The following is a 26,378-nucleotide window of genomic DNA, read 5'->3' as shown; positions in this document are numbered from 1 at the left end:
AGTAAGCCACATTGTTAAAAAGCTATGCAGGTGTTTCCTGGCAACAAGATGCATTGAAAATTAGAGATCAGTTAGTGACGCATTTTTCTAATGAAATAGAAATATGTGCAGGAGCTGAAGGAATTCAACACATTTTTACCAGGCATTGGTGAACAGAAAGCAAATGTCCAATGACAGCAAAGCATAACACGGTAGTTCATGAAATGACAATCAAATATTGAGCCCGCATCAAGATGTAAATTAAGAATTTTACATCGTTTAGGTAAGGTAAGCTACCCTTTACTAGAACAGAGCTAGAAGAGCGGAGAAAGGACTGAATGGACTGTTTTGAGCAAACTATATATCACTTGAATTATTGGTATGTGTCATCATTACAACGTAATATAGCCGTGGATACGTAGGTCAATCAGACACCACTCCCCTTTAGCCTATTCCCAGTACCATACGGTGAGTGTAAGGTACTAGGGATAGGATAATAGCGGCATTATTTAACGATTTGAGAAGGAGGTAGTAAGGCCTCATTCTCATATCGCTATGGCTGAGTTGCTATAGCCATTAAGCTAGGAGTGGGGATGAAAAGGTCACACGAGCGTGAGCTGCTTTACGGCAGTCTGAGTAACAGTTAACGTTAAATTAGTTGGGAGCTGCTAGCTATGTCTCATTTCACCAGACGCGTGGATTCAAGTGTGTGTCAATGTTGTCGTATCACAAAAACAGGCAGTTTGTGTATGAAACGGGTGGACGATAGCTCACTGGTTGCCCTACTATAAACACCAGAGCTAACAAAAATAGAGTTAATTTACACCCCAACTCGAGCGTTAAAGGTGTGTTTGGAGGTAAGATAAGTGGGGTTATAAACTCATATCAGGCGCGTATCATATCACACTCATATGTAACGTTGTTACATCGTCAGTGGCTGACGATGGAGCGATGCATAGGATATTGTTGCTATGCCACCATGTTGGGTGCCCACACAAGACTACCTACACGAACTCTCGACCAAATTCCTTGATGTGGAATGTCGCAACAGGACATTCAGCTACATTAAGAAATGTTTGCTTAAGGTGAGCTGTAACAGAGAAACGTGTCTTGACCTCTGAAAGGTATCAGTAGCTTACCGTAGTGGAACAGAGCGTAGCTCCACCTTCAGCTGCAGCAGCATGTCCGGTGCGTCACCGCGATCCGCCCAATGACTGGAGACGCGCGTCCAATGTGCTGCGACAGAGGAAGAGGTCTTGTTTTTGAAAATATTGGCGCTCGTCGTGCTAGCTAAGACCGGCTATCGAGCTATGCCCACTGCCCCTCAGCGAATTTATTTTACAATACGAGCTACGTGTGTACTGTCAGGAAAGGGTGAAATAATACGTGTGACAGGAAATAAATATTAATGACAAAAGGTAAGACGGAATGCGGTGACTTCTACATAAAGGAAGTAACGCTCACTCACCCGTGGAAGTTGTGCTTGAACTGTTAGCTATTATAGCTAGCAGGCGTTAGCCGAGTTTACGTTTCTTAGGTTGGCTTTTAATTCTATTGCTTTGTAATGTGTGCTTGAATTTTTAAAAAAAAGATTGGCAACATGTATGTATCACTTAACCAACAACACTAGCGTGCCCCTTTGTACCTGGAGAATAACGTTGGCAATCATTGTATCCATTAGGATGAGCTGTTAGGCAAAGTTTGAATGTGTTATTGTGTTGTTATCCCTTTTCTCTTACCGTCTTGGTTTTAATCCAGGTGGTAACTGCCATTTAGCTATTATAACGTTAGTCCATCCGTTTCATGGTAAAATGTAGCAACGGAGCATAATAATCATGTGTGTTCACTGTGCAATGGTGGACAGAAATGTGCATAAAGATAATGCCAGTAACAACATATTTATGCAAATATATACACTCTGTTGCCAGATTATTTGGTACACCTGGCTAAAACCAGTGTATTTATACAACAAAACTTAAAATATATAAATCATATGCCAAAACCAATTTAAAGCAATGACAATGGGACACATATTAGATATTTCGAAATGTGTGCCAGTATAAAGCAATATAATTCAACAGAACTGCAAAAAATATGCCCCCAATCAAGATATCTCTGAAACATTTTCAACTCAACTAAACGTTATGGCTTTCATTAGATTATAATTTATTGCAAGGCTGTTCTGATCTCTCAGCTATCATATCATACATAAAACTGCAGGTTTAATTAGCCGAGAGTAATCTTATCTCATTTATATAGACCAACATCACAAATTTGACCCACAGGCTTTACAATCTGTACAGCATATGACACCCTCTATCCTCAGACCCTCAACATGAAACAAAGTAAAAATGCTATCGCCTGCTGTCTTTTGTCCATTTCCACTGTTTCTTTCTTAATTTCTATGATTTTAGCATATTGTTAAAAATTACACCGATGATTTCGATTTACAATGTGCATATTATAGTTAACCTTTTTGTTTCTTATTTTTCAGCATCACTTCAGTCACTGCAGAAAGACCAAAATGGCAAGTGACGTGTGCAGCCACGTGAAGGTGGTTGTTCGAGTGAGGCCAATTAGCGAGAGGGAGAAATGCGAAAACTGTCGAAATGTGGTCCAGGTTGTTGACAACCACATGCTCATATTTGACCCCAAGGAAGAGGATACATCATGTTTTGGGTCACAAAGAATACGAAACAGAAATGTCAACAAAAAGGCTAATAAAGACCTTAAGTTTGTTTTTGACCATGTCTTTGGTGAGAACTCTACCCAGGAGGACATCTTTGAGAGCACCACTAAAGGAGTGTTGGACGGTATGATGAATGGATATAACTGCACAGGTAACGTAAATAATATGCACAGGAAGAGATAGTGTGTTGGTCTACAGAAAGGAAAGATTATGTGACACTTATTATCTTTGTATCGCTAAATACTTTTTTTTCTTCGAGAGGGTAAATCCTGATATACAAACACTGCTTTGCCTGGCTATTATATTTGATTGTGGATGTGTTTTTATCAAAGGTGTTATGGATATTAGCAAAGCAAACATGTTACGTGAAACAGGGTTTACCAATAAACCAAAGGAATTCAAGAAAACAGTAGCTCACTTAATGCAAAACGTAAAGTAAGGGAACATAATATTCATTGTGAGGAAAGTCAAGAGTAGTTCAGGGAAAAAAAGTCCCTCAGTGACTCCTCGGGTTCTGTAATAAAATGAACTAATCTGCCATGGCAGTAAACTTTTTGGATCTTCAACTCCAGCATGACCAAATACTGAAGTTCACATGCACAGTTATGAGCCACACCAAGTAAGAACCGTGTTTTCAATTAGAATTTTGGCTCGCTGACTCTTGCCGCAATATCATTAATTGAAACTGCTGGCTGCTGTTAATTTACTTTATCTGCTCCAAGGTTCACTTGCTGGTCACTAGCTCACAACAGTGCAGTACCAGTGTTTTAAATCAGCACAAATGGAAAATTTTGACAGCTAGTGTACCCACTGTAAACAGGACCTGAAACAAATTTGGCTTTAAGAGTCATCATTGATCCATTGAAAGATGCTGAGAGCAGCAAAAAGTCTTGAACCTGCTGAACAATCTTCACTCTGTTGGCAGTTTGTTAGGTACACCAGGCTACAACTAATGTACTCTAATACGGCCGTCCTGCAGTAAAGCCTACCTTCATGAATGTTATAATGCTCAGTTTTTGTTGTAGTCGTCCTAATGTACCTTTTGTGGGTTTTAGTTTGTGGTGCAGTTGAACTTATACAAATAGGTGTTTCTGTTGCTAAGCCTAACCTCATTGGTATAAATGAGGTGGTTGAAATAACAGAAACACTTTTCCATCCAGCAATACAATTCAATGTCACCACAAACTACAGCTTCCAAAATGACCATACAGTCGAAGCAACTCCTCTAAAACAGTTTCCACAATAACAAAATGTTATAACCCTCATGAAGGTAGCATTTATTGTAAGATGTGTGTATTGCACTGCATTAGTGTACCCAGTAAACTGGCTGCTGTGTGTATATTGGATGCAGAATTCTAATATGTTTAAAACATGTCTTTGAGTTGGTGTGGTGACAGTATTACATACTGTAAGCCCACCTTTAAATACAGGCTGATTTGAACATCATCATTTTTAATCAGTTAGGCTCACCTTAGCCAGGCTTTTCACAATAAGTCGTTGCTATTGTTGCGATAAGTGTTTATGTTTTATCGACATGTTTTATTTTGTTAAAATGTGTCTATCAATTGCAGTGTTTGCCTACGGTGCTACTGGAGCAGGCAAGACGCATACTATGTTAGGCTCGCAAAATGAGCCTGGAGTCATGTACCGCACCATGACAGAGCTGTTCAAACGCATGGATGATGCCAAGGAGGAGAAAGAGTTTGCTGTGGCATTCTCATATCTTGAGGTGATGTTTTGTTTGTTTTGTTCTATGTATCATTGCAGAACCTTCTTGTTTTGTTTCAAAATAATTCTCAGTCTTAGACTCTTATCCCTTAAATAATCTTACTTCACTCACTAAATGACCATTTGTATAACTATTTCTGACCCTTCAATTCTTTTAGAATTACCAATCTTTTATTTGTTTATATTGCATGCTTACACATTGAAAGAAGATTAATTGAAGTACCTTCTGCACATGCAAGTCTGGAAGAGTCAGAAATGTTTTGAATCTTAAGGTTTAGTTTAAATGCATGCATTTGAAAATACTGAGCATTTAACTGGATAAATTAAACTTTGATCATATTTCAAGGCAAACAGTTTTGAGTAATTTGTATACAAATGGTAATGTTGTGGGTGAAGTATTCCTTTCGCTAACTCATACTTTTATATCTTGACTGACTTCTTTGGGTGGGTTTGATGGGAACGCAGCTATTTTCAGTTATATTTGTTCTTTGTTTACAGGTTTACAATGAACAGATCAGAGACTTGTTGGCTAATGTTGGCCCTCTTGCAGTCAGAGAGGACGGCTCTAAAGGAGTGGTTATTCAGGGCCTCACACTGCATCAGGTCAGTAGCAGCACATGTATCATATAGACTTCCCCATAGCATCATAGAGTGTATTAAAGGTAACTAAAAGTGTGATTGCAAAGTATATTTATTACAACCTATTTAGGTAACCCTTGGATGCTTTTGCAATACATGTCATGTTTTAATTAGAAAATCATATTTTCCAAGGCTGTAGATGTTGTACAAAAGTAGATGACAAAAAACATAATTTTCTATTTAATGGTGGGTATCCTCAATGTTCTGTTTCTGTGGTGATTCCAAGTGGTAACCTTTTATTAGGTCACACACAACATCTATGTATTTTCTTTGTTTCTCCAACACAGCCCAAATCTGCAGAACACATTCTTGAGGCTTTGGATTCTGGCAATCGCAACAGGACCCAGCACCCCACTGACATGAATGCCACCTCTTCCCGGTCACATGCTGTATTTCAGGTATTTTCAACTAGTTTTATTGAAATCCCAAGGTACAATTAGGCTATAGCATGATGTCAAAACCTATAATAAGATAATAAAAAGACAATAATTTGCAAAATAACAAACACAAACGCCTAACTGCGAACGGCCCATTTCAAGATATCTTTATTTTATAAGACGATGAGTATTTGAAGTATCTTGTTTCACTACAATTATCGAATATTGCGCCACCATTTTCTTCTGGATAGTCTTGAATTAACAGTTTTGTATTATTTTCTTCAGATATATTTAAGACAGCAGGACAAAACCGCCAGTCTCAACCCTAATGCCTGCGTGGCCAAAATGAGCCTGATTGATTTGGCAGGCTCAGAGAGAGCCAGCGCCACCAACGCCAAAGGTGCACGTCTGCGGGAGGGTGCTAACATCAACCGCTCACTTCTTGCCCTAGGAAATGTTATCAATGCACTTGCTGACCCAAAGGTGAGTTTATATCCCCCTTCATATACTGTAAATAACATACAGAGTGTTACCAAAAATACCGTTACAACTCAATATAAAACTACTTTGTTCAATAAACAGAACAAAAAGTTGGTGCCCAGAGCATGTATCATTTTGTCTATGCATTTAAGTAACATACAGCAAAATAAGGGAAATTAAATAAAAATTGTCAACAATTAAATTAACCACAGCAATACTTGTTTATGTTGTTTTAAATTGTGTTTATTACCTGTGCACTGGGTTTGATGAATGCTCTGCTCATATAATAGTCAGAATGTACTCCAGCTGTCTCTCTGACAGCTGGAGGTTAAGATTAGTGATTTGTTCACAGAGGAGTTAACATTCAAACAGTGTTTTGTGCCTGTTTTTGTAGCCCTTTTGGATGCACAGAAGACACCTCCTGGTTAGCAAAGACGACAGTGCACAGCAGCACCTGTCAGACTGTAGAAACTGAACAAAGTGTTTTTTGTTTTAGCTTGGTAACAAATAAAAAGCTACTTTATGAATCACTGAACAAAAGTTAGAATGATGATTTATTTAGAAACGTTTGATGAAATGTTCCAAAGTGCTTTACAAATAACATAAAATCAAGCAAGATTCTACAGTTCAAACCAATAAAGGTAATCAAATACACACAAATAATAAACAAATGAATAACTCTCCAGACTTCAATAGAGAAATAGTTTATTATTAACTAGAGAGACAGTTTACTGATATACAGTTTAATTATAGCTGAATTTTACATTCTGAATACTCCATTGATAAATTGTATATTTAGTTTGTGACATTATTAGCTATTCCCTCTATCAACAACTGCAGATGTTGATACCACATTTACAGACAATTTGACAAGGAATGTCACAGTCACGACACAAATAAAAAAAAATATATGACATACAGATTTGACAGTGAACGTGTTTCAACTATGTTTTTTATTTAGTACTGTTTTTATGCTTGTATATAGTCAGCGTGCATATGGACATTTTGCATTATCTTAAGAATATTATGGTTATAGCATGTATGAACTTAAGAAAAAGCCTCTGTATAAAAGACGCGGAGCCTGGGAAGTGGCAAGTCAACTGAGTATTTGGGTATTATTTCATTCCAGTTGCATACATTAACCTGCCAAGCAGTCGTCTCATTTTACACACCGGTCTCAAGGGATGAGGCACTAGCAGGCCACATGCATACAGGAAGTGCTGTGCAAATGTATTACGTCCATGTTGAAATGTGATCCTTCTTCAATAGGTTACTTAATTCTTGTGTTAAAACTGTCCAGTTGGTTTTATACCCTGCTCACCATTCTTGAGTGTTGCCGTCATGGACATAGTTTGATCCGGTCAACTTACAACGCCCACCACAAATCCCCTCTCCTTCCCCACCATGTCCCATGATTATTGGTGCTGCAGTGTTTACTGTTGGCAGACAAGGAATTCATGTTGTGGCCATTGTTTGCAGGAAAGAATGTCCCCACTTGTGTCTGGGCTGACATGCCATTCGTTTGAGTAGAAGAAGAATGTCCGCTACTTCTGTTTGGGCTCCTCAGTATGTCATCCTCATGCTATGCTGCACAGAGGTTTTTGTTGTAAGTTGTTTGCCTTAGGCGATGTCCAATGCAATGCAGATACATTTGATGCAGCATCCTTTCTCTCTATGTTGGCCATCCATCCACACAAGGCCAGTGTTTCCCTCCAACAAAAAGGGGCTTTCTCAAAATGTTGTCCAAACCGGATACATTTTATTATGCCAATCTTTTTTGGCAAGAAAGCTGATCTTTTTGAAAAATACTGACGTGTGGTTGTTAACATTTTGAGACATCAGGATCCTTGTAGTATTGTTAACACTACAGTTGATAACTTGAATGAAAACAAAGTAATTTTTGCTGAAACTGTATATAATATAATATTCTATAGTCGTACATGAGACAGATTATCTGTGAAAATTATCTATAGAATTACTCTTAACCAAGTAGCATTTACAACCAGTGTTCAAATTACCATATGCTCTTGCAGCGTCAACAAAAAGATATTCAAACTTCAATTTTGTATTATGTGATATTATGTTGTTATTAAAAACAATGTGAATGATGATGGAGAGTAGAAGGTGAGGGAACAAAGCACCACATGGTCAGTATAACCAGACACAGCCACTTGTAACTAGGTTCCTTTTGAAGCCAGCGTTTCTTTTTCACGGTTGTTTCACGCCTCCCATTCACACTAGTGCAGCTCCTTCCATTCACCTGTAATTTGCAGGTGAAACATTCACATTGAACCTGTTTCACATTGAAAAAAACATTTAGTTGACTTTGAGATACCTCCTTCGCTGAAAGAATGGGTTTAGATGCTTGTGCTTATGTTCTTATTAAAAAGGATATTTTCCAAATTGGCACAACTATCCTGAAACTCCCTGGACCTGACATGAACAATAACTTTGTCTGAATCCAGATGTAGGAGTCTGTTTTTTTCCAGAGAGAAGTGCAGGCACAGCTGCTAACCCCAAAAGAGATTATTTTACACTCCTTTGTTACTTCACTTTAATGTGACTTTCTCCAATCCCAGTGCCCACGAGATTGTGACTCACCTAAGCAGCTGTAGTCTATCTAATGTCATTATTAAAGACTGAGCTGTGTTCACAGACCAGCTGCAATAAGACTCCAGACCAGTTTTGTGAATGGCGGTTCCATGTTTTAACCCTAAAGTGAACACTCTATCTTGAATGTGGCTACCCGTTAGGTTTATTAGTCCCCACCAAATAGTGTAATATGACTAAGCTTCTCTTGTTGAGCTTGTCCAGATGGAGAATGCATATTAAGACTTTTCCCACATTTGTGCTCTTCTGCATACCACAGCAATAACGCACCTTTTCTTTGTTTCTGATTTGTGTAATAGTTGACTGAACTGAATTGAAATCACCAACCCTGTTTTAATTCATTTCAAACTCTAATTTGATATACAAGTAAATTCAATAAAACGACATGAGTTTTTTTGTTTTGTTTTTTTAAGATGCTTGTTTGTGTACACCTTTGTAAATCCAAACATAATAAATGGTCTTATTTCTTTGTGCTAATGTTATCTTTTTCTGATTTTGTTTTAGAGTAAGAAAACTCATATACCATACAGGGACAGCAAGCTGACGCGGCTACTTAAAGACTCCTTAGGGGGCAACTGCAGGACGGTTATGATTACCAATGTTAGCCCCTCTTCCAAGTCATACGATGACACCCACAATGCACTGAAGTATGCCAACAGGGCCAAAGAGATTAAGTCCTCGGTCAGTATTAAAGTTATTGTATTATATAACAATGTGATACTTGAGCTATGGATGTATAAATTTCTCTTGAATCATAATAATTTTCTCTACTCCCTTACCTTTCAGCTAAAAAGTAATGTTGTAAGCCTGGACAGCCACATTGGCCAGTATGCAGTGATATGTGAGAAGCAACGACAAGAGGTAGTATGAAACAACAACACTGCCATGCTCCATTTCTTTGACAAAAACCTTGTTGAACTGGTAAAAAGAAAAAAATTGATCAATCGCTTAATCAGTGGTTCAATTCTGACTGCTATTTATGTTCTCTAAAGATTCAACAGTTGAAGAAAAAGCTGAATGAATATGAGAAGAACACGGTGCATGCAGCTTCGAACATGATCTCGTCTCAGAAACAGGCAGAGTTCAAAAGGTAAGCATCTACGTACGTGTGATTCAGATTGCAACCTGAGGCATATCAGAGGTTGTTTCTTCATGTATTATAAACACTGTTATTGTAGACATTTTAATTGAAAGCCAGAGACTGATTGCAGGCCGTGTAAGAGGAAATTAGCCACGATGGCCGAGGTTGTACAATCAAATATGCTATTCCAATTGACTTATATTTTTAAAGGTTATTTATTTGTTGTCATTTATGATACAATCAATAAATAACATGATGTATAGAGGACTGGGTCAGGTATATACACACATATATATATATATATATATATATATATATATATATATATATATATATATATATATATATATATATATATATGAATATAAAATGCCAGATGAATCATTTGATGGATTTTCTGACACTTGGTAGGTCATTGTTGTAGCAGAGTAACCTTTAGTTGGATGAAGTATAATCTACTCTCTGCCCACTTTCTCCAACTCTTTCTTGGGGTTCACAATGCATTACCAGGCCAAAAACTGGCATAAACTGTGTAACCCCTCCAGTGTGTTAGGCTGCACCTTAACTGATATATGACGACCTATAATTTTCTGTATGATAAATTGATAATTCTGGAGAGAAACTAAAACTATGTTGTGGCTGAAAATGATTTGGTCGTGCTTAGATAGCCTACCTTCACCCTTTACCCTTTATGAACAAAATCCTAAAGTTCCAATGTAGTTTTCAACCAGTAGCAGCACTTTCAAGTTGAGGTGCACTTGCAAAATGTTGCTCGACTAGAAAGAAGCGAAGAAGCTTTTTCTTACCGAAAGAAACTCTACTCTCATTTCTCGGTAACTCACAGTGTCTGTGTGGATATCATTAGTTGAAAATGCCAGCTGCTGTTTATTTATTTGTGTGTGCTGCCTTACGCACACACTTGCAATACAGTGGTGTTTTTGACAGCTGACCTACCCAGAGTGTATCGGAAACAGTTTTCAGAATTGGTGATCCAATCCACTTCTGTTAAACAACTTGTTTGTGTTGCTTCTTTGAAATGCTATGCCACGAAATGGCCACTTGAACCTCCCGGAAAACAGTGCATCTTCTTAACAATCTAATGTCCCTCTTTACTAATATCTTTCAAAGGCAATTAATACTGTTTCATTTAGAAACATTTCAGATATTTCTTTCTTCTTTCTTAGAATGTGTATTTATTGTTTTGGTAAGAAAACTGCAGTATCGTACCAGCACTGAGTAAGAATTTACGCTCTGCAACATATCAATATTGTTATAGAGAAGACTTTTTGACTTTTCCACAACCACACCTAACCTCCACTGTAGACAATAGACCTGCAGAGAACAGCCAGATACTAAAATATTAATAAACAGTGTGACGGTAACTAATACAGTTTTAATGACAAAATTCATCGTATAGAAAGCATTATTCCATTTTTTGGTGTGTTCTGTAATTTGCTGCTATTTATATGCTTACATGTTATTTGTCTTTCATTAAAACATGGTGACCCATTCAAAAACATATAGCACTGAGTACTGCTGCTTTTCAACCAACTTCCTTTCATTTTTACCTGCACCAAATATACAGTTAGTAACTCAGTTCGTTATACAGTTCGTGTTTTATATAGCTATAATCAACATTAGCTTAACTATCTTTTATGTAAATGTGGAGTTTTAATTTGACAGGACAGCTGTGCAGATTGTTTCTTTGTATTTAAATAATATATATACACATTGATTTCTTTTACGTAAATCACATTAACCACATCCAATCGATTAATTTTTAAGGCACACAGTGGCATCTGTTGGGGTATTTGGGTTGGGGGCGGGGGACATGGAAAAGCTGAATGAGTCTCATTCCCACACATTTCATTCACTGGCATCAGAATTCACAACTCGCACAGTGAGAGGCTCTGAATAGAGGCTGCACGCTTCTCACGCTATTAAAAATTCAGCAGTCTAGCAAGGCCACGACGTCTCCTACGTCACTGGAGTTACATTGAAGAGTGCAGTCACATTTCAGCGACAGCTCTCCAGTCTTATTTACCTGCATGTCTCTCCTGTCTCTCCTACTTTACCTCAACCAGACAGCCACTTGCATCCCATTGTGATATCACCGCAACTCTGTTCCAAGAATACATATATACATCATACAGCTAAGAATATCTTTCTGGCTCAGTCCGACAAGAACTGGCATCTAGTTGAAGCTCTAAATTATATGAAAAACATCATCATTAATTAATAGTGGAGAATACCTGTAGCAGCCATGCAAGCCTTTGATCAAATTAATTGGTATATTTTTACATTATCATTATTAGCTGTATTACTGTATTTAAACTAGTTTTAAATATCGTATGGCCTTCAGTGTGTTAAATACTCTGAACAAGTGGTTTGTAAGAGCTCTTGGCACAGCAATTAATATAAATGTGCCCCATACATGTGGCACACCAGCTTCTAATCACATCTGGCTTGAATCCGGGATGATGGTGATGTTTTATTGGATTGCATTATACTAAAAGGTGTTTCTAATATTCTGTCCCATGTAGTTGAATAAGAGTGGACGAAAAAAACATTTCAATATAATACAGTTAAAAACAATACTACAGCTTCAAAAACAGCCAAACCCCTGTCTGACAGTAACTGTAAAAACTGAGCCTTACATTTTCACAAAGACCCAGGATCAAGGCTAGTGTAATCAATTCCATTATACTACATATGTGGAGCTATTTGTCTATTTTAGAGGACAATTCATCACTTTTGACAATATGAACCACAAATATATATATATACATATACAGTGTATGTGATGCGGGTATTCTCCGCAATTAATTAATGGTGCTGTTAATTTTTTCATATAATCTAGAGCTTCATCTCAATTCCAGTTTAGTTTACATATATCACATGTTTCTTTAATTGCAAAGAAGCTGAGTCTTAGAAGACTATTTAGACCATTTTTTAGAAAGTTTACAATCACTTTTGTTACTTTCAAATGTTCTAATCTTCTCTCTCTCTCACTCCCTCCCTTCCTCTCTCACTAGGGTGTCAGAAGCTCTGCAGCAAATCTTCTCGGGCCGGGCCCAAATCAGGAAAGAACAGCTGGATCTGGAGAGACAACTGAAGGAGAACGAGCTGCGCCAGCGGTACACTGAGGAGGACAACCTGCAGGTCCAATGTTTCTGTGCCAAAGAAAAGACTGAGAAGGTAGCTGATGCTTACGCTGCTATCCACAGAGTCCATCATCCCCGCAGAAAATCTGCAGCTGAGTCATCATTTCACTTCTTTGTTCTCTATAGTTGTATTGGCCTCTCATTTACACCACTACAAGACAGGGTCACTGCTCCGCAGCTCCTTGCTCCGCCATTCGAGTCCCGGTGTTAGGCCCAGCTGTAATTGCCATTGAAAGTGTAGAAAGAAAATGAACAGTACTAAACTTTGCAGAATTGTTTATCTCTTATCGTTAACTGTTTGATCACGCGTTAACTGCATGTTGTTTTTTTGCATTTTTTTTTTTTTTTGTTGTTTTTTGCATTGGGAGGGGCTTATCGCTTTAAATCACTCCAGAGTTCAGACCTGGCGTCTCACGGCTCTCCCAGTCTGGCCCGCATGAGGCCAATCAAACATGAAAAATAAATAAATAAGATAAACGCCATGAACGCATTACAGCGGCACTGCTTTCACTTTAAAGGCGATTCATAATGATGCGTGCGCGCTTCAGCAGCCTCGCCGACTGGCAGCGTAACAACGTGAGTCTGACGTGAAAGCACGTATTGTTCTGTAGCTTCTGTTCTCAACAAGCAACGGTGCTGCCGCGAGCCGCTTCACACGCGCTAATAGGCGGGCAAATACACTACAAGTACCGGCAGGTTCCGCGTCCAGATTGAAAGTTAACCGCGCATGCACAAAGCTCCTGACCCCGCGGTCTGATCCATGCAGAGCATTTTATAGCAGCATTACTTCTGAATCTTTACTCTTCTCTCAAAGAGGAGAACTTTCCTCACATCACAAGATGTCCAGTGCTCTTGTTCAAGACAACACAGACTGGACTTTTCTCACTGAGGAAGAAAAACTGAACTGAAAAATATGAAAAGCACTTATTGCTTTTGTATGAAGTGAATCAACTGCTGGTCTTTAACATACATCTTTAAGGTAAGCAACAGACTGAACATGGACAAAAGAAGGAGTGGTTTGTCCCTCACAGGGACCCTTACTACTGAACTGTATTTATGTTAACTTGTTGTTTCTCCAGAGTGCTGTTATATTATTCTGGTAACATTACTTTAAAATAAAAGCACGCAATACACTATTTTTTTACTTTATTGTTGAATTTGGCGCATAATGCGATTAATCGCAGAAAAATCATGCGATTAATCGCGATTTTTTTTTTTTCAACTTTGCCCAGCCCTAATTTTTTGATTATTCAATATAACTTCACTGGAGCTTGGTGACACATTGTTGTTAGCAGCTATATTTGTTGTTATTTAGACCACATAGTTAATGGTGTGGTATACTAATGCTTGTGCAAACAATGGGCGATTAATGATGTCACCTAAATTACTTTTGTTGTTGTCGCTTTTAATAGGCAACTTGTAAGCACGAGCGGAAGATTGCCAGCTTACGCACTCGGCAGCAACACATTCACAAATGTTTGAATGAGACAGAAACACGTTTCCTGGACAATGATGGCTTACTTCATCGTATCGAGAATGATATTAAGCTGCTGAAGTCAAATGATCAAACCTCAGAGGTAAGAAGAAGTAATTGACTCACATTTACCGGTGCTGAAAAACAGCTGAGTGATTGACTGGCAAATACGTGTTTTGTTCTGTCTGAAGTATTTACATATCACACTTGTTATGTTGAATCAATTTTATCTAATGTTTTCAAACAAATATAATTGCTTAATTGTTATGTGTAATCTATATATTTGATTATATTATGTGTAACCACAGCTCTTCTAGCCATGTTTATATGAATTCAAACAGCACTTGACACTGACATTAGTGATGGAGTGCATGAATTCTTGTCAGACTTTGTTTGGATGTTAGATCGGCAGATGTAAACGGTGATTAAAAGTAGTTACTAAAATTACATAACTTGCGGAGAGGATTTAATATATATTGTTAGAAGACAAACGAGAGAAAAACTTCACAATGTGGTTTACAGCCATTGCTTGGTGTTTTTGTTTGTTTATTTTGGAAGGTAGGCTGTGTCTCTACTGGTGTCGTGACTGTCTTTGTTTTCTTCCCATCTGTTCTCCTAGTAATTAGAACCGTGCTCATTTTATTTCTCCGGCTCACTCGTGGATCACTGAAGAGAATAAATCAATACCCTTTACTCATCCCTCACACAGCAGCCAGTTACCTCAAACCATGCCCATGTTATTTTTTCCTTCTTTATCCTTTCTTCCAGGAACTGACCCAGAACTGTGACGCACTCACCGGTCAAATGTTCTCTCTGCTGTTGTTTCGTAGTTTCTTTACGTCAGAGTTCTTTTATTTTTTCCCCTTCCTCTCCCTTAACCTGAGCAGATAGCTTTTCTGATAAAACATGGATGGAAACAGAACTTTGCATCTTCTCTCTAGTATCCTGACCCCTAGCCACATAATGTTTTTTTTAATTCTGCTCACCAAAGTGTTAATTCAATATGCTGTTATGTTAGAATGCTTATTATCTCATCATTTATGCTCTCTGAACTAATTTATCTGATTTGTTCAGGTTTTAGATAAGAGCCTACATTGCCACAGACTGGAGCTGCAGGTTAATGACCTCAAACAACATATCAAGCAGATGGTCGAGCTGACTGCACTGCAGGATCAGGAGAACAAGCGTATGCAGAAGTAGGTTGACATTACTGGGAACCAATTAAGTGCAGCCGAAGATACTGCACTTTATCTCACTGTAACTGTGTTTATTTTCCTGGAAGAAATGTCTCAATAATATTTTCCCATTGATTTTCAGGATGGTAAACATCTTGTTGCCAGCTTATAGTCGGCACTACTCAACGTTGCAAGGGGCTGGGCAGGTCACAGCCGAAGACGAGATGGAGAACCATGAACTAGAGCACCTTGTGTTGAGGGAGAGAGGCGTGGTCTGGGCTGACCAGGAAGGGGTGGGGCAGCTGCTGAAAGGTGTAGGAAATGGAGAGGGGTCGCAGGAGATAAATGAGGTGGACCGGAGCGAGTTGGCACCTGTCCTCTCTTTCTCACATCTGCTCTATCACCAGAGTAGCCCCTGCAGTAAGTCATCATACTCTTATCATTCTGTCTATTTCGAATATGTTTACATTGATAAAATTACGAGTGAAGGTATGGTAGAGCAGATTATAAGTATTTACGTTATCAATTAATATGGCAATTATTGGTTTAGCTTAATCCATGAGTTGGTCAGTCTAGAAAGTTTTAAAAAGGGGAAAATGCCCATCACACAGTCCCATCATTTATAACAATTTCACTGAGAAGAAATCCTCACATTTGAGAAGCTAGAACCAGTGTTTGGCATTTTCCTTGATACATTTATCGAAAGATCAAATTAATCAGGGAGTTATTGAAATATACTGCTATATAGCCTAAATAGGATTGGGGTGGGATATTTTTGCCTTTCTAAAATACATAAAGAACTGACCACATAACTGCAAAATGCCTGAAAAAAACAAAACCTCAGATGTTGCCTTAACTAGGGATTGCTTATAATGAAGACAACTACTTCGAAAATGTCCATTAAATCTTTTTTGAACAGAAACTAAGATAATACACCACAGCTCCAAAGTAAATTAATTGAGAATAGTCACACCCAAAATATCAAATATCAATGCAGAATCTGAGCCGATACTTTTTTTTATGTAAATATATTTACTTGAAGTTAAATCTGAGCTTGATCAGGGTTCCCACGTGTACTGGAAAACAGTTGAGCAATTTTCTAGTCATGGAAAACACATCAAATTAAAGAAAAAGTACAATGTCCTTAACAATTATTTTGACATTCTCCTAGTATTTTAAACAGGCTGCCACTAGTTTGTTTGTGTCCTTCACTTTGAGCACGGTCCCTTCCCACAGTGTCATGTCCCATGGTAGCACATGCAGTTTATAATTGAAGTGGCTGAAACTCCAAACACACATGAGTAGTATCCCGTTGAGCACAGGCTACTTTTCATTAAGCCAATATTTATATAATTGTAGCAAAAACTTCTAAAAAATAAAAATAAAAAAAGATTTAGATATATTTTTTTATTTGATGATTCTAAAATGTGGCTGACCTCATTTGCTAAATTTAAGATTATAACCACGTGTCACCTATATGTAAGAAAGTGTTAAATATATCAGTCAGGTGTCCTCTAAGGTAGTTCAATGAGACCCAGATAACACAATCCCTTTTTTAACTGACATCTCAGTACGACCTAACAGCTGTGGCACCAGGCCCACGTGACATATAAGACACTAGAAAGCTGGCTAAAAATACTCAATTACTACGAACATTTCTATAATTTCTGAGGCATTAAACTCTGCATCTGTCCCTCAGTTCCACTGCTGGCTCGTTTCAAATTGTGTTACATTCAGTACTTCTTTGAAACAGTTTTTGTGGAATTCCAATTAAACTTATTTGTTAGTAGAACAAATAATTCTAACTCCTGAATAAAGATATTAGCTGCAGTCTGCTGTAGATCATGGATTAAAGTCAGAAAGATTAAAACGTGTTTGTTTGAAACTCAAAACACTAGAGGTTGACTTGATCTTTGGACAATTCATTATAAATGGCAACTGTTTCTTCTAACTTCCCATCTGGGCCACATTGCACTGTGCATCATACTTGGGCTTTTGTGTGAGATTTAATTTTCTCGAACCTTTTACAATAGCCGGATTGACTCTTTCTAGATTCTTTTTTACCACAATTTGTTATTTTGGCAATTATTGGCAGGAATTTTAGGGAATTCTTTAACTAAGTTTGAAACTCCAATCCAAGAAATAAAAGTAAGAGCGCATTTTTCAGACATTTAGTAACAATGTAAGATTTTTAATAAAAGAAAACCACATATGGCTTGAAGACGTTGTTGTAGTAACTGTGATGATGTGTTGATGTTGCTACTTGAATCTCTTTATGATTTTTTGAAATCTTAGGCGCGGAGGGCCGTACGAAAAGTACATCAATGTGCAATGCTGCTCCATCACCCAAAGGTAAATCTACTCTCCTCTCCCCCGTCATGCTAACATACTGTAGTCATTAATCTAAAAAGCCTGCATGCCTGGTAATCCCCCCTCCCCCTCAATCATTCACTTCTCTCCTTGTCAGCTTTCACTCAATCAATCACACTTGCCCAAGCACGCTTTGAGAGATGATGCTACATTTTATTAAAGCAGAACAAACACGCCATAAAGTTGTGTTTTTAAAGTGCGATTTGAATGTTCAATTGTTTTAGGTTAGCCTAAATTTCCACTTTACCGTGTTGCTTTTTATTTGCTGAACATGTTTTTAGCAGTTGAAGTAAAAGTACTTGTTGGGAGTAGTAAAATAAACAATAAAACTCAGACATGTAATATAATTTGATTTATAGCTGTGCTGCAGACATTCTGTCTTGGCCAAAACATGAATAATAAAACGATGTGAATACTCACAACCAGTTTTATAGAGGGAAAACTGTACACATGGAACCTTTGGGGAAATGTAACACAAAAACCTTTGTGAAATATTGCAGTTCAAATTGGCTGTAATGATATTTACTGCAGGTGGTCTACATTTCATTGAAACCTATTGTGGGAAATTTAACTTTTAAAGAAAATACTCCTGCCAGATGACCAGAGTTCCGTGAATGGAAATGAAACATGAAAGCACCTGGGAGTTTGTCACCACTGCTATTAAATCTCCTTGGAAGTTATTATGAAAATAGTCTGTATCGTCTGTCTGTCTGACCCTTCTCTCGAAGTCAAGCCAGTGGTTTTATAGTTGTTTTTTCTCCCCATTTGGTTATTCATTCTAATTTTCTTTGCCAATGCATCTATCGTCGTCTTTCCACATGTGCCAACACCTCCACACACTGTAACTGTATCGCTATGGTAAGCTTTAATATTTTAGCAAAAAAACTTGTATGGCCAATGTTTAACTTTATTCCGCATTTGGCATACCCAAAATATAACATTGGGTGGATTTGGTATTTGAGAAACACTAGTTAATACTTTTTACTTTCCACTAATTTAATGATACTTAACTATTAACAAAAAAAACTGTATTGAGTGTTTGATAAGTATATAATCTTCAACCTTCCTCATGCATATATATATATATAAAATTGTAATTATTACAATGTACCTTCAACAGTAGTTGACACAGTTGTAATATAGCTCAATACCGTATACCAGACCCGAAAAGATGTATGTTGTCAATCTGTCAATAATATCTACATCCTACATACAGCAGCACCTTAAGAAAAAGGGAATTGTCCAGATAATTGTCCTATTTTAACTCAACATACTATTATAGTCTTAATAATAATGAATTACTATAAAATACAATCATTGTAATTTATTTAGCTTTTAAAAAGTGGTTTGCATCACTATGTTCCCATAACTGAGATCATATCTTTACTGTTTCACCAACTCTTTGTTTTTCTGTTCTTTGGCTCACATATCACCATGTCCATCTTAATTTCAGAGCTCCAACTGGTGCATGAATGTAGTATATACACACACATGTACAATAGGTTCAGCTTCATACATGTAGTGCAGCATTATCAGCTATTCTATTTGGTCAATTTTGACAAAACTCTAAATGATATACGTTTGAAATAACACGGATGAATAATGCTTTTACATAGGATTCGGACAAACCTTTCGGCTCTTATCCTCATGCTGTTTGGCAGTCCCTTACTGCTTCCTCAGCTCTTAATGGTAGTCACTGCAGCATGTTATGAGAAATAGCTCCACCCTGCAGTTTGCATAGCCAATCAAATCTCACTGGTTTTAGAGAGGGTTGAGGTTTTGAAAGAACATTAACTATTTGTGCACTGCTTAATAATAGCAAAGCACACAAAAGTAATCACTTTGAAGGAACACAAATCGGTGTTGATTTAAAACGTGTCCACACATGCATTTATTAATAGCTTCGTGTTTCATTCAGCTACCTCCCACTGCCTCCTTTATGCTGTTCTTTTTATACTCTCATTCAATCCTCTACCTCTCACTTCTCTTATCTATTTTTTTCCTCCTCAGATTTTTGCTGTGCCTTTTGCTTCAAACGTCTGTTAGTCTAGATGTTTCCTCCATTCTGCCTTTTTTTCCCCTCCTACCCTGAAATGTTTTCTCTGTCTAGCATCTAACCCTCCCAATCCCTCCTGAGCTTCATTCATGAAAATGCAGATCCACAGCAGGGCAGGAAAAAACGTCAACAGACGTAAACTCCCCTGCTCCACCAACCAGAAAAGGCGCACTATAAAAAACATGCAGCAGCAACCAGGCGACCCTAATTCAGCGCAGCCTCCACCAGAAATAGCAACTCATGCATGTATTAATCCCCTACAAGCCAAAAATATGTGATTGAAGGAACTCTGCTGCCATTTACTGCTAGGGACAACTCCTCTGCCACAGAAAAGGGCTATTTGTCATCATCTCCTCACTTGGTGTGCTGTCTGAGGTCTGACTCACATTTGCTAAATATTCCATTTTGATATGTAAGGTAATGTCTCAGTCGTTCACCATTGCATGTAGTGCTCTCACTTACTCGATGTGCTGGCATTTTTCCTTTTTAGTCCCCTCCCTAACCCCCACTACATGCCAGCAGGAAATGCCATGAGCATAATGTGATGCATACACCGGGATTTAACCTCATTCAGCTCTGCAACTTGTGCAAGTTTTGTGGTTGTTGTTGTATGAAGCTCGACAATGTGGGAGGGAAGTTACTGTATACAATGTCCCATATTAATTGGTAGTTGAATACATATTTCTATATATAATTTGGTAATCCTGTTTTAGCGTTTGAGATTAAGTAATGCTGAACATACCACAGGGTTCATTATCATTGGGCCTAAACATGTATTTGGATTTCAAAATTGATCTGAAGGTATTTAACTGTGCTAGCAGTTCAAACAAGCTTTGAATGACAAACATCAGTCCTGTTTGGAATCGGCTTTCTTGCAATTATTACCATAAATTAAGGCAAAGTCAACCAATCTCTATGCTGGTCAGTAGATTCCGAATATTGTTCATTATCTGCAACAGTTGTCTGTCTGTCTCAACTGCTACAGTATGTGTAGTTGATGTCCACAGTTGACTCAAGCAAATCAATAACGTCTTCTTGAACCGCAAATAGCCAGGTGCCATCCTCGCTAGCTTTTTCAAATAACAAAAAAGTACCACTTTGCAATGCAATCTTATCTTGTAGCTTGGCTAACTTACAAAATACATGCTAATACAGCTTACACATTTTTTTAATTTTTTTAAAGTAAGCCTGCACACAGCATTGATCATGCCCTTGATTTTATGGCGACAATTGAGTACAGAAGTTGGAGTACCGGGACATTTGATGTTTTATGCGGTTAAAATCATACCGGGGTCAAGTTAATTTTCTTTTTAATTCTCACAATATCTTAGAACAAAAAATAATGCAAATGCAATATTTAATGCAAAAAAACACTCGACCCCAAAAAATGTGCTGTGTTGACTCCTAGTAATGCAGTTGGTTTTCACAGAACTACTAGCTAATATTAGCACACAGCTTTAAGGCACATTCATCAAGACTTTATGGTTCCCTGGTAATCACTGGGTTGGTATATTTTAACGTCATGGGAGCAACAAACTGAGTAACCTGTAATATATGAACAAAAAATAGATATACATTTTTAAACCTGCTTCAGCAGCAGCACCTACATTCAAAAGAGTTCAGAGTTGTGTGTTTGAGCAGCATGTTTTACTCAGTTTGGAAATGAAGATCCTCGAGTTCATGTCTATTTATGAAATGCAGTGCACTTCTTGAATAATAATGCATGTCACGGATCCATTCTGACATTGTAAAGTTTATATGTGCAAGGAGGGCCCAATAATGTTTAAATGCCTCGTGCCATGCATAATATCTCCAAAACTACTGATCATATTTTGATGCAACATATGATCGCATTTCTCTGTTTTTTAATTTGCACTGTTTAGCCGAAGGCTGGCACTTCAGCGCTTATTACTGATTTAGTATGGGGGACAGCATCATTTGTGGAGGGGTGTGTTTAGTATTGCCATGCTTACTTTTTAAATGGATTTGGTTTGGTGTATCTTTCAAAGCCCTGAGCTGTAACAATGCATTGATGTACTTCAAAGATGGCTTGTTACAGATGCTGGCATCTGCAAAGACGTCTTAAAAAGCTGTCAGTTGCAGAGGTGATCATTCCCATAGCAAGCATTTTAGTCACAGAGTAACGTAGTGATGTTCTGCCATACCACGTCATGTGATATTCTGACCAGCAAGCACAAAAACATGCAACGTTTGGACCCTTAAAAACTGGATGCATACATTATTTTGCAAATATGTTATGAAAGAAAGTGAATACAAAGAGCAGATTATTGGGTCATTCCCCTTTCAATCTACTCGAGAGTTCTCAGTCCGATTTGATTCTTATATGTCATGTTCAAATATTTTGCTTTTTGATAAGGAACCTTATAATTTATGAAACAAGTTGTGCCTAAACATTGCCTTCTTAAATCTCCTGTGTACTCGCATATTAAGTGTTAGTCAAGAATATTTATTTTATAGAAAAACAAAGTTTAAGTTTGTAAAACGTCTTTTAAGAAAGTTTTAACAGTCAAATTCTTTATTGACCTGGTTCAATATGACTGTGTGGGTGTGTTTTAAACAGGTTTGATTGAAGAGCTGGGCTTAAACAAAAAAAAACACAACTTCCATCAAGTTTTTATTCAAATATTGCTCAATCCTGATTGGTGCATGGAAATATGTGACCTGACCCCTTCTACTTCAAACCAGTGAGAACAGTACATAAAAAATAAAGAAATCCCTTATGTGAAATACCGAAAACTGTTCTTGCTTTGGCAGAACAAGTGGTTCTGCAGGATCATCACTAATAGTAAAAAGATGTTTTCATGGTCTTTACCATGCTTTTTTTAAACTAGCTTGACTGTTCATCTTTCATAGGAAGTTAATTACTGTGCATTGTCTGTTAGGTTGAATACATTGTATTGCTGCTTTGTTTCATTTCTATTAACTGTACCTTATTTTTTGTTTTGTTTTTAGGTAAAGGAAAACAGACAGATATGAAACTGGGACAACGTCCCAGAATGCCAATCAGGAGAAATTTGTCTGCGTCACTGCCACCGCGAAGCCCCCACACCGTTGCCACGGCCCAAGTGTTTGAGGAGAGCATGTTCCCACTCCAGTGCACACCAGAACCTTCACAAAAAACTGTGAGGGTCCTGCCACAGAGCTCCGCCAGTGCCATGGATCCCAACATGACGTTTGAAGTTCTGGACAATGATGAACAAACTGCAAGTAATGCAACCATTATAATTGGCAGCGGTAGTCCCTGTCGAGCATCAACATCAATAGACTTCTCGGATCCCAGTCGACTACTCCATTCTCCTAAGGCCAATAAGGGGAACCAAGTTCCTTCTAAAAAGTAAGAAAATATCCCAATCTTTTCAGAACTTTTCATTTAATTTGACGATGATTAACAGTGTATATGGTTATGTGGACACACTTCACATGTCTTGATATTTTCTTTCTTCTGAAAGTCAATTAGATTAACATAACAAATCAATTTGCAGGCTGACTTGCAATGTGGACTTCTGTTCTCTTGACTCCATATGGGCCAGCCTTTTAACACATTTACGTAGTCGTAAACGAATGCATCAATACACCCACATTCCGCCTACTGCACTCCTGTGGTCCATCCACAATAGCTACAATAGTGTTCACTTCTCTCCCCATAAACAGCAAAAATCGTAAGAAAATGTAGGAAACACTCCTCTTCATGGAAACTGAGAAACTTAGAAAGTACATTTAAATACTGCTGTTACAGCAGAAACCAAAACCGAACATTACCATTTAACTGTGGAAATTATTTTGTATAAATCAAGTTCAGAGTGAAATATGCAGCAGCTGCTGTGATGTATCAAAGCCATTTGTCACACTTTCTTGCCTGCTGTTCATTAAACAATTTATCTGAACATGCTTTTATCAGCAATGAACTGATAGCCAGGGAGCATTTTTATCTGCCCCCTTGTTCAAGCAGAACTTTACCAGTCAGCATTGTTATCATGATTACAATTGACCTCTAATATACACAGAGCAGTTAATTGGCATCAAAAATTCCCATTTTCCCAAGGACTATGGCAATTGTGTGCATAGTTAAAACATTGTATATGTAATGGAGCAAAAACTTTTTTCACCCATGCTTATCTTGTTAATATGTCTTAACGTAATAATTTAAAAGTCTGTTGAGTGTTAATGCCTTTTTAAACCCAGTTTTTGTACCATACATTATGAATTAAACATTACTCCCCGAAAGCATAAATTAACAAATTGTTAGTTGCAATAAACAGAAAATTTCATTTTTATAAAAAATGGGTTTAGAGGGAAAGAGCCCTTCCATAAAATGTTTAAAATCAATATGAAACATGCCCCCCTGGCTGTCTACTGAAAGTTTCATAGCAATTGAAGAATTCTGTGTCAAAGACGCTCAGTGTGGAGGGAAACTAAACCATTCAGAAGTGATAAATCCCCCAAACCTTATTCAAAACAAGACAGAGACTAGAGCGCAAACGGTATACAAATTCTCACCAGCAGCAAGTTTCCAGACTGGAACATTGGGCCAAGAGGCTTAAGTCAGCTAAGAAAGGGCAAACAGAATAGGAAACATTTCCAGCCATAGCATCAAACAGGGTTTGTGTCAGTGAATAATGCTCCAAGCCAATGAGCTCACACATTAATCGTGTATTATTGTATTTGTTATTAATGAACCTAAAAATCTAAAGACATCACCTCAATCAAGGAAATAACAATTGCTTGGCCACATTTGTGCGACCCCACAATCATACTATACAACAAGGAGTTCTTTTTCCAAACATACTAAAAATCGGGGCTAATCCAGACTTTATGAGAGCTCTTTGCACCTGGCTACTGACTTGTCCTGCAACAGACAGGTCTGATCTCAAAGGGAAACTATTCCATTTAGCTAGTAAGAAAAAGCATTATTTTTTGTAAAAATATTTGTTCGGACAGTGCCAACTGTGTGAACGACTTTAGGAAACTTTGTGCATTAGTTCTGCTCTGGCAACAATTCATAAGGGATTTCAGGAGCTGCAAGGCGGGTGAGTGGCAGTTCTCCGGTCAGGGTTTATGCGAGGTTTAGGATACAGGGACACCAGAGGGAGAATGAATTTTCCATTCATTCTTATTTATTTGGTAACCGCCTCTTTTAAGACAAGTAAAAGCTTAAAAATATACAAGTGGAATATTTACGTGTTGACATGATTTCTAAGCTTGTATTAATCACAAACCATATTTCAGGTGTCGAACCAAAAACCCATTGTATATCAGACAAAGGAACCGGAAGTGCAAAAATGCAAACTCATTTCCAGGTTTTTAGGACTCCTGCATGTGCATTGAAACAACGCCTCAAATATCAAAACTTAAGATCTCTATATCTGTCACTTTTGCAATACAACACAATCAAAATTATAACTTTTAAGCTATTATGAAATGTTCCTGATGTAAAAATGTCATTGTGACGTGAACCTCTGCTCTGTAGTCAACAGATCTCGTCTTTACAAGAATTGAGACGGGCCAACCCGACATACATGGCCTTGACGTCAGCTGCACAAGGAAAGCGTAAAATGAACTGGTAATGGGCCGCTACCTTTTTCCTCTTGCGTACACCGAAATCATCTTATTTTTTACCAGCAGTTGATTAAACACTGCTTTGGTATATTTGTAAGTGCTTGCAGCTGGACTAAAGTTGGTCAAACTGTCACCAAAATAACAAAATTCCTAGCCAGTTCTGCGTGTTATGATAGAATCCAGTTATTAATGTGATTAATTTACCTTCTTTTTTTATTTTCCCTGTCCATCTTCTTAACTGTACCAGCATCCAAGAAGATTTAACACAGAGTGTCTCTGCACCCAAGCGCATAAAGAAGGACCCCTCAGTCGCCCGCAGACCACTCAGAGTGCATCGCTTTGCTGGTAAGTGACGAAACAGAAAAAGAAACCGACTGGATATTTTGCAATATAAAATCATTTTCATCTGAACATACCAGAAGGTGATTATTATTTTTTCTCAATCTGGTGAGTTGCAACCAGAAATATTTTGTCCCTCACGACTTCAAACTCTTTCTGTATTATGTTTGGAAAAGAGTTGTGTGTGTTTTTTTGTATTTCTTCACATTATATAGTTGTAATTCTTGCTACTTTTCTTTGTTTACGTGTCTGTGCCCAGGTTCAGAGGAGAACAAGCCTCGAAGAGTTGTGAGGAGCGTTTCTGAAGGGAATCTTCTTGAAACTCAGAAATCAAAGTCCTTCTTTTATAAAACGTCTCAGCAGTTAAAACGAGTGACCAAACGTATGTAAAGCAACATTGCGTTTGAATTGCGCCATTTTGATATTGATGAATCATTTTGACATTGATGAATCATTTTGACATTGGTAAATCATTTTCATCTTGTCAAAAATATTTTCTCAAATCCTAGAATAGTGTTCCATTGTGTAGGTTACTCCACTAGAAATGAAAATGTAATACAAGTTGCACTATATAGTTTTTGTCTTTGATTTAGACTACTGTGGAATTTTACTTGACTTGTAAATAAACAATGTATAGACA

At 37.7% G+C, this 26,378-nt stretch overlaps 2 protein-coding genes across 6 annotated transcripts in view; one reads left to right on the top strand and one right to left on the bottom strand.

The window, feature by feature from the left end:
• Positions 1-1,162, bottom strand: part of mettl15 (methyltransferase 15, mitochondrial 12S rRNA N4-cytidine) — a 42,702-nt gene extending 41,540 nt beyond the window's left edge. The window contains 2 exon segments of the mRNA XM_068580457.1: positions 1,119-1,136; positions 1,139-1,162. Of these exon segments, the coding sequence (XP_068436558.1) occupies positions 1,119-1,136; positions 1,139-1,162 (42 nt within the window).
• kif18a (kinesin family member 18A) lies at positions 98-26,378 on the top strand. 5 transcript variants are annotated; one of them, XM_068580418.1, is made up of 18 exons: positions 98-262; positions 2,474-2,819; positions 4,240-4,397; positions 4,895-4,999; positions 5,323-5,433; positions 5,698-5,895; positions 9,007-9,183; positions 9,289-9,363; positions 9,495-9,592; positions 12,619-12,781; positions 14,160-14,324; positions 15,296-15,417; positions 15,539-15,816; positions 17,692-17,748; positions 22,796-23,177; positions 25,311-25,403; positions 25,647-25,744; positions 25,998-26,378. In XM_068580418.1, the coding sequence occupies exons 2-18, from the start codon at positions 2,504-2,506 to the stop codon at positions 26,126-26,128; spliced, it is 2,727 nt and encodes a 908-aa protein (XP_068436519.1). In that variant the 5' UTR covers positions 98-262; positions 2,474-2,503; the 3' UTR covers positions 26,129-26,378. The 5 variants fall into 5 exon arrangements, with proteins under 5 accessions (XP_068436519.1, XP_068436509.1, XP_068436536.1 ...); XM_068580408.1 differs by having other exon boundaries at positions 98-267; XM_068580435.1 differs by lacking the exon at positions 98-262 and adding an exon at positions 983-1,064.

Source organism: Clinocottus analis, unplaced genomic scaffold, assembly GCF_023055335.1.
Source record: "Clinocottus analis isolate CAN_PGR_092001 unplaced genomic scaffold, fCliAna1.0.p SCAF_1, whole genome shotgun sequence".
Classification (NCBI taxonomy): Eukaryota; Metazoa; Chordata; class Actinopteri; order Perciformes; family Cottidae; genus Clinocottus; species Clinocottus analis.
This window is presented reverse-complemented; position numbering and strand designations above follow the sequence as displayed.